Source organism: Vanessa cardui, chromosome 6, assembly GCF_905220365.1.
Source record: "Vanessa cardui chromosome 6, ilVanCard2.1, whole genome shotgun sequence".
NCBI lineage: Eukaryota > Metazoa > Arthropoda > Insecta > Lepidoptera > Nymphalidae > Vanessa > Vanessa cardui.
Genome location: NC_061128.1, coordinates 4763208 through 4776370, shown reverse-complemented (window position 1 = coordinate 4776370; position 13163 = coordinate 4763208). Strand labels below are relative to the sequence as shown.

The 13163-nt window shown below is 32.5% G+C and overlaps 1 protein-coding gene across 2 annotated transcripts in view; it reads left to right on the top strand.

The window, feature by feature from the left end:
• LOC124530165 (bifunctional heparan sulfate N-deacetylase/N-sulfotransferase) overlaps positions 1 to 11539 on the top strand; it is a 123892-nt gene extending 112353 nt beyond the window's left edge. For both annotated transcript variants that reach the window (XM_047104161.1, XM_047104160.1), the window contains exons 13-15: positions 4640 to 4756; positions 8057 to 8236; positions 9528 to 11539. In XM_047104161.1, coding sequence (XP_046960117.1) covers positions 4640 to 4756; positions 8057 to 8236; positions 9528 to 9750 — 520 coding nt within the window. In that variant the 3' untranslated portion in view covers positions 9751 to 11539. The remainder of the gene's footprint in view (positions 1 to 4639; positions 4757 to 8056; positions 8237 to 9527) is intronic.
• The last annotated feature ends 1624 nt before the right edge of the window (positions 11540 to 13163 follow it).

Genomic DNA, 13163 nt, shown 5'->3' with positions numbered 1-13163 from the left:
CATTTTATGTAATTCTTAGAATAAAATATATATTTAAGAGTTTATTTTCAAAGAAGTTTATATAATTCAGGACTTTAATTAAGTGTTAAAAAAATATAAATGAAAAAATCTGCACACACATTGACTACGTGCTGTGGCAATAATGCTAACAAAAAAAGAAGATCTATAAAACAAATGGCCATTAATTTTTACTGAACAGGATTCATCGAGAAATCTTGAGACAGTGTTCTTCAAGTTAATTAGTTCATATTCGACTGATTTTCAATATATATACATCTAAATATATATTTGTGTTTACTATAATGCCTTATAATAAACACAAATCTATATTCATTATAATCGTCTTGTATGACGACCTCCGTGGTCGAGTAGTGGGTACACCAGTTGTTGTGGGTACGTCATTCTGACGTCCCGGGTTCGATTCCCGGCCGAGTCGATGTCGAAACAGTTCATTAGTTTTCTAAGTATTTTGGGTCTGGTTCTTGCTGGTGTCGTCGTTACTTCTGATTTTCCATGACACAAGTGCTTCGGCTACTTGCATTTGGATCAGAGTAATGTTTGTGTTTTTGTCCAATATTTATTTATATAAAGTAAAATGAGAGTAACGTAATTGTGCTTGTTTTTATTGATGGTATGACTTAGTGCCCGCTTAGTGGAGTGTCAGTTAAATGCCTCTCCACAAGACGGGCTTATTGGTGTTTGATCAATAGTGATTATTGGTTTGTTCCGGTTTGAATGATTGGTTGTGTATTGCCGACACACAGGGGACCTAACGTGTTCGTGGTATATAGCTCTTATTGCTGATGACTTTGTAGATGAAAATGCTAACAACCGAGTGGGTTTTAGGTTTGTTGTCATTAAGCAAAGTTTAGCTACAGCGCGGTTTCGTAGATACACAATTGCAATTTTTCATCCGATTCTTGCAAATTTTCTCGCAATAGTTTCTTATGCTGATGATGGATTATGAACACAAATTAGGTATATGAAGATTCCCTCATAATTGGGATAAGTTCATCTGTTCCAAGAACTGGTGCGCTGATATTTTTCCTCACTCTAAACATTAAAGTATTTTTAATCTCAAACAGTGCATTATAATTTAACGTAATCATGTCTGTCGCTTTATATACTACTCGCGTTAGTTATATTGCGTCATTAAAAGTCCAATTAGTCTTATAAATCTCTAAAGAAAAAACCAACGTGATAACGTAACTATAACATACGGACAGACAATTGAAAATCCTCTTTAAACTTTTTTTACTTTATTTAAGTAGAAAACGAGTAAAATTAATAATAATAAAATTAACGTTCCAAACTCGTCTGGGACAACACCACCTTACCAATCTGCCAATCTGCAATACTGCAATACTTGCTATTGTTGTTTTTTGACCTTAGGAGTGTGTAAGTTGATGTAACAAGGTGCACTTTTAAGTTTCCAGGATTTATGGCGCATTTAATAAGTAAATAATGGTGAATATTTATTGTAGTGACGATGTCTGGTCATGGTAGTCATGGTGGTGGCCATTTATTAGGTGGTACATATGCTCCCAACTACCTTCTAAATTAAAAAAAAACTGCAAGTTTATTTTTATATTTTAAATAAAAGAAGTAGCGAGCCCCAAATATTTCAATTTTCTCGATTAAATATTAATCTTATATATTTTCACGATCTCAGCTTTTCTACATAATCGACCAAGTGTTGCTTTTATTTCATTATGCAAAAAAATTCATTATGCGCCTTGTGTTACATCATTAAACAATATCAAAGAACATTCGTAAAAATAAAGTCTCACGGGATTGTTATGAAAACCAGTGTTTAAATACGAGAGTCACTTAACATGATGCAGTATTTACATACATTCCAGAACGTCACATTTTGTTGAAGTATCATTAGCGTGCGTACCGGATATTACAGATGAAATAATTATTATTTATACGTTGACATTTTTACATTTTCCGTGAACATTTTTAATGTAAAGCTCACTCTTACATCGGAGTAATAAAGGAAATACCGCATTCCGAGGCTATATTACAGAAATTTTTAGATTTCCAAGAGAAATACTGCTTTCATAAAACTTGCTATCAAAAGACGTGCTTTAAATACTTAATTTTCGTTTTCCTGTGGTAATCCAGGTTCAAGTAAATAGCAACATAAATATCCGAGCCAACCAACCGCTGGTATGAAAAAACTCATTTGTAAGGAACTGTAGAAAATTAGTGTCTCACCGCAATACGCCTGGTTAATTTGGTCCTACTGTATCACTCCCTAAACAGGCAATTAATACTGCCTTGCTTATTCCTACGTACATTTCTCATGAGAGTATTCATTGCGGTTATATTATGACCAGTCGCTCCTGGAATAAATGATCTTTTTTCGGGATACAATTTGGACAACACGGATAATATTTTTTATTAATATTGGATCGTTTTTCTTTGAATGTTTGTTCGTTAATATTTTTTCCTTATTTAGCATTTATCGAGAGGAATTGTTGAGATTATATATTTCAGTTGGATTATTAATATTTACAAAGGTAATAAACAAGCCGTATATTAAAATAAATAAAAGCTAAGATGTCTTAGTGAATAGAATGCGTGAATTTTAACCGAAGCGTGCGGGTTAGATGCCGTTTGTGGCAAGATTTAGTGTCCCTAATATATTATTACAATAAACCTCGTGGTCGTGAAGATACATATACATTTGTATACATAAAACCTACATGTGTCGGAAATTCTGTCAACCAGCATTGGAGCAGCTTCGTAGAGCGTTCTGCTTATTCTTAATATCATTTCCCAGCTGTGAGAATTTTTTAGGCAGTTTCGTTTTTCAGTAAAAATAAAATGTGTAGCCAGCTTACACCGCAAAAATATCAGGAATGTAATAGGAAGCTCGAACGTTCATAGGAATCCGGCTGCCATCCGGTCGCTCGCTATCCGCCTCGAGTAAGACAAAGAGCATATCGTCTGTTTTGTTGAAAGGAAAAACTTTAAAATATGCATCCGGTGCACTTAATTCATGCAAAAATAAATCATTTCTTTCAAAGAAAATGTTATGGAAATCGTTTTTGAGAATAACATATTTATTTCCGCGATTGTAGATAACCATTTTTAATCAACACTTTTTTGTGTATCGATATTCAATTATTTACTTTATGTGCCTTATCACTTACTTGATAGGAAATCTCTTCATTAGATGCATTAATTACAAATACATATAATTCAATCCAAGTAATAAAGGAATATTGTCTATGGTCTATAACCGTGTATAAAAAATCTTACGCATTTAACCATCTGCGAACCAATATGTCGCAAGGAATTCTCACACACATGTATATATATACGCCAATCCAAATAATTAAGAGCGCGGTCGGTTCTTTCCTTTAGTAAAACAAGATACGTTAGCTCAGCTGTAAGATATTTATGGGCTTTCATTTTCTTCAGCAGCATTACTGTTAGCGTTAATACCTACATAATCAAACGTAGTAAAAAATTTACTTTTCCTAAGAAGCCTCGATTCGATGTAGTGTAATTTATTTTTATATTTATTCATATTGTTTTTAATTGTTGGATTAGATTATTTGGTTTCCATAAATGTATTTTTTTAATAAATGTATTTATCATTTTAATACAGTTTGCTTATGTTATTTATTTGGTACTACACAAACGCAACTCGATTTTCACATTTACAAAAGTTACTCGTTCACTAAAATCATATATTTTTAGCACTTTCGTCGTATTTAGTAGACAATTATTTATTATTTAAACAAAATATTCTAAAAATGAAAAGTTTGAATGAATGGTTAAAATACATCAATTGTAACAGACGTATGAGAGTTGAAATTTAAGTACACCATTATTCTTATTAACTTTTATAATTCATCTTATATTTGACGGTGATGAAAAATGTCGTGACATATTTTAGGCCGGAGGAAAATCTGCCAAATGTGTTATCTATCACTTCACTCACCCGCATTGGAAAATCGTGCTAGAATAAGCTCTTAGCTTAGCAAACTCTAGCTCATCAGAGGGATATTAAATTAATAACAGAATGTTACTGTAGTCGTTTTTAATGATTGACTTATATTACTTTATAATAAAAAAACTTCAGTGGATTCTATTGGGCTTCACTTATCTTATTGAAAATTTCAAGTTCCATGAACAATAAACCAATTTACGTTATTCAATGTACAACATTACTCTGAGAATTTCGTTAGCTTTGGAGTAATTTAAGGTTCGTTTATATCTGAATGGTCGTAGCTTTTGTAATCACATTCCGAGAACCTATTGTCGAATGAACTACTTCAACGGACTTATATTATAATAATTTCTTTAGAATTAATTTAAGTTTGTCGAATTCTCGAAACTTTAAATGAAGATACAATTTGATTTATTTTATTCAGTTTCCTGTATTCAAATTCTGTTATTTATATTGAATCGTCTAGTAATTAATAAATAATGAAATTTTCTTGTAATGAAAATACAGATAAAATAAATTATATTTAAAACATTTTTTTTGGTATATTAAGATGAAAGAAATTGATTTGTTTTACATTTAGGAAAATAAAAAATAAAACACAGGAAGTGCACACTGATGTACCTTTGATGTATTGAAGCAGATTAAAAAATATATATCTCTTGTTCTTAGAGCGTATTCCTGGTACCAACACATACGCTCGCACGGCGACCCCATCGCCAACAACTACACCTTCCACACCGTCATCACAGCCAACGACTCTAGTCAGAAATCACTGCGAGACTTAAGGTAAGTGCGACTGTATTTAAATTGTATCGTTAAGATTAGGTAAGAAAATTGTGTGGTTTGGAAGAAAACGCCGCTAATGTGTTTTTAAATGTTTAATATTACATTATTTATATATTTTATTGTATCCACTGTATTTACCACAATATAACACACAGAAATCGTAGGACTTGTATGTCGTTTTATCGAATAATAGCCAGTCTGAACGAGTGTTGTATTTGTTTTGAGTATACGATGCTGTCATAGACAAACATTTATGATATATACAAACTAAAACCTATATCAAATATTCAAATACATGCCACTACTATTTTTTAAGCAACAATACCATATGATACAAAACTTAAATTATATAAATTAAAAACAAAAAAAAAAACAATCAAGCGTCAATTTTTTTTAATCATGTTAGTGAAAATATTGTGAGGACACTAACCCATAATAATAATAGAATATTAGACATTACAATGCCTCATTATATGGAATTACTAATATCCTTCTATTATCCTACTATTCGACCATCCATTAAGCTTAAAACTTCTGCTAGAAGTGTGGACGACAGTAGCCCAAGGGGTCACTCTTTACATCGTTATACGACCATTACAATTAAACAGTCGATCCTAAATAGTGGTGCAGAGTGATCAACAATCGACGCCTCGATAAAGTAGATACAGATACGCGTTAATCAGAGGATTAACTTAAGTAAGAAGTTACTCGGAAATATCTTGTATAGTACGACACAACTTAGATGTAGTAACATAGTATCGGCAAAATTCGTAAAACCGATCACAACCGAATTGAGTACGCTATCCCAAATTATCAATATTTATTACTTATTTCTTTATGTAAATACGATCTTTACACAAACAAAAGTTGTTATATCATGTAACCTAATATATTCCTCAATTTTACACGTCGATTTACATGCTTTCTCGGGTTGAACTGACGCGAAAATCTATAGCGACGAATAGCGTCGAATGGCGCGATAGGGAGTGGATTTCTATTGGTCGTGTAAATCGGCAGTAATCTATTTTATTGAATTTTGCCGACGCTATATCTAACTTGTGCCGCACTATATGTTCATCTAAGTTTAATTGTAATCGAAAATTGTTAATAACAACATAGGTACATACTGATAATTTTTATCGCTATTGATTTCTGTACCTTGAAATTGCCTTATTGATTATCAATCTTCGTTGGAGGTATCACGTGAGAAAATAATTATCTACAACCAAAACGCGACACGAAATAGTATCATTTCATTATCATTCATGAATTTGTTTATTCTCTGAAACAATATCAATCTTTGAACTTTGACGAGGTTTCAAAGCAAAGGTGTTTTAACTCAATTACAAAAGATCAACCTGGAGTTAAAATTGGTGTTTGTACTTATCTAGACTTCACTGAGACTGACTTGAAAGGAACTTCTAATTTTAAGTATTTGGAAAGAAAAATAGATCGTACCAAAGCGTCAAATATAAATTATTTTTGGGATTTTAAAAAAAGTACTGGCTTTAACGTTAATATCTTTTTAATAAAAAATATGCCATCCGTGTGTGTGGTATGCTGTATAATATATTTAGCTAACTTATTGATCTTATATGTAGAGTTTTAAGATAAGACGAATTACTAAATTCGACTGTTAATATGCATATGTGCATTGTGCATTGTATGTTAACAACAACGTTACGCCCTGTAAAACTGAATCAAAAAATTCTGTATTCGGTCCTTAGAAATAGATTATATTTTATACAGTAATCTTTGTTTTCAATTTCCAACGTTACGCAGGTAAGGAGAATAGCAACTGAACTGGCAATGTAGTTATTAGAGTGGAATTAATTTAATTTCCCGGTACGGAATATCATTATAAAGTATGTTTTCCAATAAATCAAGTCTTGACATTAATTCGACGACAGCAAATTGTCAAACCCAAAACAAATTCCTTTATTAAATATAGAAGCATTAAACTTACTTATTGGTTGTCAAATTAAACATTACCACCGCGTCGGGAAAGTAAATACCTTGACCTGAGAATCGGCGAAAGTAACTCAGCCGGTCTTTTTTTGTTAAAAGTTTATAATAAAGAATGATATTGACTAGTCGATTACATATAGCATTTTTGACATTTAAACTCTGATTGTAAACTATGAACATTCCTCTTGACTTTTTTCTTTAGCATCTGTTCTCATGGAGAAATAGCGAACTGTATTGGAGACATAGAGAACAATTGGGTTTACTAACACAGGTTTAGTCTTTTCTCTCAATCTCATAATGCTATCGGGAGGTAATCCTACAAGACCGGAAAGAGTCTACTAGAGTTATATACATGGGAATACATATATATACATGGGAATACCAACGCCTTACCTGCTTCCCGAAACATATGAATGTCAACACTACCAAGTCTAATTATTTAGCTTGTAGACCAATGAGGCATTACAGGTCTACATCAACGTTATAAAATATTCCTTTCAATAACAGTACACATAAAGTATCCGATGTTTATATGAAACTTGCAATTTATACGGAAAATTAACTGAAATATTTGGAAATTAATCGTTGCTTTGTTGTAATTAAATTGCATGTTCCCCCGAGAGATTTCTATTTCGAGTTCGTAGTAGGAATAGCAGGGTAATTTTGATTGGACAATTGCCATACATCCACGATTATCGATCAGTAAAATGTGCTCGAGGAATAATGATGTACATCAGATTGACAGCCATCAATTCGCGGTACAATCGAATGGTTTTATCATCTACAAATCATGCATTTACGATTGAACGAGTTTGCCTACATAATTACCATTTGTATTTTACTTTAAATGATATAGGTTGATGGCACATATAACTATCATAAAATTAAATGTATAATTTAATTTTTCACATGTTACTTTAAAGTACTTAAAATAAATAATAATAATTTGTAATAAAATTGTCATAGGAATGGAACTTATTACTTCTAGTTCAATGTTGTTTATATAACTGTTAATTCTAAGGACAATAAAAACTTATTTTTCCTGTGTTATACCTCCTTGTATCAGAAACCACATAAAGCCGCAGGTTCCAAGCCTCATCACTCTTTTGAAATTTGAGAATACATTACCCAAATTTATAGGTTTTCTGGCGTTTTATCAAATGTATTAAGAAAAACTTTATAAATACTTTACTACTATTGTGTATTGTGTAGTATATATCAAGGTTACTACAATCCTGCTGATTAGATATCAAACATTTCTGACGTAAAAATAAAGTTTTGATTGTGTCCGAGCGTGTCTACGATGTAATATTTTTTTATTATCATAAACAGGAACCGCTGTTTGAATCCCGGAAAGTACAGCCATTACCTCGAACGATGGCTGTCGGAGTACAGCGCTCACCAAGTCCACATCCTAGACGGTTCGCTTCTACGGACCGAACCGGCGACCGCTATGAACACGTTGCAGAAGTTCTTAAAGATACCACATTTAGATTATAACAAGCTTCTTAAGTGAGTATATTATTATCAATACTTTAATGTTAAAATGTCCTATCTTCTTTTGTTATTTCTATCACACTAAACCTTTTTTTGTTATGTGTAAAGTACGCAAGCTTCCCATGTACAAATGTGTCACTATGGAACCGTGCAGCCTAAATTGCTTATGCTAGAAATAAAACGCTAAACTAAGTATAAAAATATATTTCATATATTTCATAAATGTTGAATAATATTCCATTGTCGAATTTGTATACGTTAGTATAATCTAATAATATAAACTTTATGCATATATCCTTTCACAATCAAGCCTCTTTATTTAATGAGATAACTCTAGGTAGATTTTCTAGTAGAATAACAACTATGTTAAATAAGCTTACTCGTTTCTATTTCTTCGCAAAATGATCTTCAAAATCTCGAGTGTTATTTTGAGTGTCACAGCAAAGTATTAAAATATTCAATCATCTCCTCCCACTGATTGTTTTCGATCACTTTGATCACGTGTCAATTTGCACGTGATATATCGCTATAAAAATATCTTTTAATGTGAATGGTTGATAGATATATAGATCTATTCTAGGTATAGAACTATTTGCATGGGTTAATAAAAACACCACGCGCTATTTGAGATAAATTAATTAAAAGATCATATTTCACCTCTGTTGTTCAGCTTTAAATTTGGCTTTTTACAACTTTTGTTTTTTGAACGATTAATTGATTTAAAGCTAAACGCTTGCCTACAATTTCGGTGAAATTTTCGTACTCGGTAAAATGCATTTTCGAATTATAATTAATAATTGCTCTGCAATTTTACCTGTAAGATGAGAAATGGTTTGTTAATCTACGAACTTATTAACACGATATTATGTCGGTTGCATGAAAGCGAATTACAAAATTCAACTTCTAATTCTTGACGAATATTAAAAAAATATCTAAAGAGCCGAGATGGCCCAGTGGTTAGAACGCGTTTATCTTAACCGATGATTGTTGGTTCAAACCCAGGCAAGCACCACTGAATATTCATGTGCTTAATATGTGTTTGTAATTCGCCTCGTGCTCGGCGGTGAAGAAAACATCATGGGGAAACCTGCATGTGTCTATTTCATAGAAATTCTGTCACATGTGTATTGCACCAACCCGCATTGGACAGCATGGTGGAATATGTTCCGAACCTATCCTCAAAGGGAGAGGAAGCCTTAGTCAAACGGGAAATTTACATGCCGTTTTGTTTGTTGAACTATCTTCTCTAGTGTATATTCTAGGAGTGGCGTATACGAGTGCTAAATTATCGTCTCGATTGTTTCAGATACGATGCTAAAAAAGGTTTCTTCTGCCAAGCCGTGAGCAGCGAGAAAACGAAATGCCTCGGAAAGTCCAAAGGTCGCGTATATCCACCAATGGAGGATCGATCGGCGAAATTCCTCAGACGCTACTACACGCCTCACAACACGGCCCTGTCGAAACTACTGGTGCGACTCGGCCGTCCAGTACCTCAGTGGCTTAAGGAGGAGCTAACCTCAAATGGATAGCGTTTCTTTCAACCTAAAAGGTTGCAGAGAAAAAGAAAAACAATACACGGATTGATCAAAGTTTGTGTCGTGAGTGTGCCGTGAAGAGACGCTTCAGTCCGAGTTATGAACTGTGGACGTTCGCAATACGTAAAATTGTTTATAATGTTTCAATGTGAGAGTATCCTTGTTGAGAGATATCTTTGTCTATCGAATCTTGTATTATATTCAGAGTGATATTAAATGATTTACTGTAATACAATCGTCGTTTCGATGATCGGATGTGTTTTTTTCTATGTAGATGGTAATTTTATTTTTTATTATTAGCATAAGTATTCAGTGTTCATAAAATTAAATGTTAAAAACTTTGCTTGCCCGATACCCTACGACTTAGCCATTAACAGTGCCGATTGTATTCAGATATCGGCTTAGGTGCTATTCGTTGATTGTTTTATATAAAACACATTTATAATAGCATGATATTTTAGTTCGGTGAAATTGTTATAACGAGTTTTCTCAGCGAGAAGAATTGAACGAGCTTGCAATACGAAATGAAATTGTTTTTACGTCGTAGTTATATCAGATTCATCTCATTCCACGCGAACGTCAGACACGCTTACTTTAGTATTTTTATATATACGTACCTGATGCTTTTTGTACATTATAGTTAATTTTTGTTCGTATCTATTTTATATCTAGGAGATTTATATTCAATACTGTAGTCCCTCGGTGCCATTTATACAAATAACTCGTGTTGATTTATAAGGCTTAAAATTATTTTTAATCTTTATTCGTATGGAAACATTTGTTTATGAATAAATCATTTACGATTTATTGAACACTATCTGAAGCGCTATTTAAAATTAAAATGCCGTCATAAAAACACCATAGACAATATTGAAAATTTCCAATGGCACTAAACTTCATAAAGAACAAGAAGCTAGTCCTATAATTAAGACATTTTATTTTTTTGTAAAATTTAAATCCTTTTCAGCCCCTAATCAATAACATACTGGCAACTAAGCTTGTTTTCAATTATAATGTAATATATTAAACGTATCGTTGTCCCTTTCCTTCCTTCGTTAGGAGAAAGGGATAGCACCATTTGACAGCTGTCACATAATGTGACATAACTTATCCCAATCGGGTTTTGTTTTATATTAATGCGTGTGATTGACAAGAACTGACCTCACAGTGAAATAAATAGTGTATTCGGAATATATTTTGATACGCATGAATTTATTGGCGAGGGAATGTGGTCTGGATGATTACCAGACAATTTTACAAAACTATTTGTAATAGATATTGGTACTTAAAACTTACCCTTGTAAAAAAAATAAACCGATGAAATATTAGATATTATAAATATATTATATAACTAAATGAAATAATTGGATATATATAATGTAAATTATGAATGTTTTTTATAATTACATATGTATATTGATTATAAATATATTTTTTTCTGTTTTTGTCAACAAAGCTTTATAGAATTAGATATTTATGTCTACACTTCTGAAGTCTTTGATGAATAGCGATGTTACTTAGAAAACGGCCTTAAGTTTTTTGGTTCGTTAGAAGTCGAATGAATTCTGTATGATTTTTTTTTTCATTTAAAGGTACATATAATTGTAAGAATTGTGGAATCTTGGATCTGTTTTTGAGGCTCGTTAAATTGTTTTAATGTTTTAATCGTAATCGAGTTTATTGTTTATCATCAATACTTAGGCATGTGTCCCATATATTGAAACTAATCTAAATCATCTAAACAACTATGAATTATCGGTCTGGTTCGTCTTAGTATTCAAAGTACGCCAACATTTAAACTCATGAAATATTCGCCCTATCTCTCTTTAGCTTTACATTAACCCAAATGTGAGAAAGAGATGATGCGAATGTTAAACCGATTTCGATATCACATTCATTTCATCTCTTTCCCACATATCGTGAAATGTTACGTTAAACAAGGACAAGGCGATATCTGAAATTGCATATCAACACCGATATTTAATCCAAATATCCGTTAGACGATCGATGTCACAAAATTCGTATATTGACAATGCCTATAAATAATATTTCAGTATCATTTCGAATTAAGTTTTCCGGTTACGTCAGTGCGTAATTCGAAGTAAGTTCAGGAACTCGTTAAATTTTTCCCTTTACATTGTCATCGGTTCCAAGAAAATGTAATCTCGTCTTTTAAAGAGGCCCCGGTATACTTATTTGTAATATTTTATGATATAATTTTTTTGAAGGCGGATGACTGTTCTTAATGTGTTCTGTATAAGAAATTAATACGTCACTTATTTTATTAAATGATTTAAAAAAATAACGCGTTGTTTTATTACAGAATATACTTATGTCAAATATATATGTTTAATTGTGACATTTCATTTTTTTTTGTTATTTTAGTGTGTTTGTCTTGACTACGTAAATATTGAATTAGAAGAAAATTTTGAAAGGAAAGGAAGAAACAACTCTGATCATCTAAGAAACAAATTGAAAGTATGAATGCGTATGTAAGCCAAACCACTGAAGCGAATTTGATGAAATTTTCTTTCCAACAAGCTAGAACTCCATGCAACGTTACTTTTTATTACCTAACACCTGAGTAATAACTTATAAAACGCGAGAAAAACCGCGGGCGTCAAATATCCTATAAGAAAAAAGGTAGTGCTCTCTTTTATTAGCGAATTTCGTATGTGCTCGGTTCCATAAAAGCGCAAGTTTAGTTAACTTGCTAATTTTAATATCTAATGAAAATGGTTACACTTACATTCAAATTTCATTTCAAGGCCAAGTATTAAATTTACGTGTAAATTATGCGAATTAATATCATATTTTCTCACATAATCATTATTATTTTTATTCGGGCTATTAATACATTTATTTTTATTCGAATTATAGCCGTGATTAAATACATTTTTGTTATTTTACCCGTCGTTTCGACAGACTTGCACCTGTCGTGGTCACGAGCTGGAATAAATGTATTGTTTGAAATGTAAAATATCCATCGCGAAAGCTTATTGCATTTATTTTATATTAATGCTCTGCTTACGATATTATGTTACATGTTAAAATAGCTCTGGCTGGTAAATTTTAAAAAGAAAAACCAATAGTCCAAATCTGGATACAAGAGTAGATTTATGTAATAACTAGTAGTCTCCCGCGGATTCGCTCGCGTTTTAGTGTGATGGTTGTCATTTGTCAGGCTGAAAAGTAGCCTGTGTCCTTATTTTTTCTCGCTGGTAAAACGCATTACGCGCTTCCCCCACGTAATGGAAAGTGGGGGGAACTCCCCGGAGCCCTGGACGCCGAGTGCGCCCAAGAACGCCGGGTTTACCCACTAAAAAACCAGCGGTACCCTCTCCGTCTTTCGATGGACGCCACGGGATCGCTTACGCATGCTACCGTGACGCCCTGACGGTCGGCCC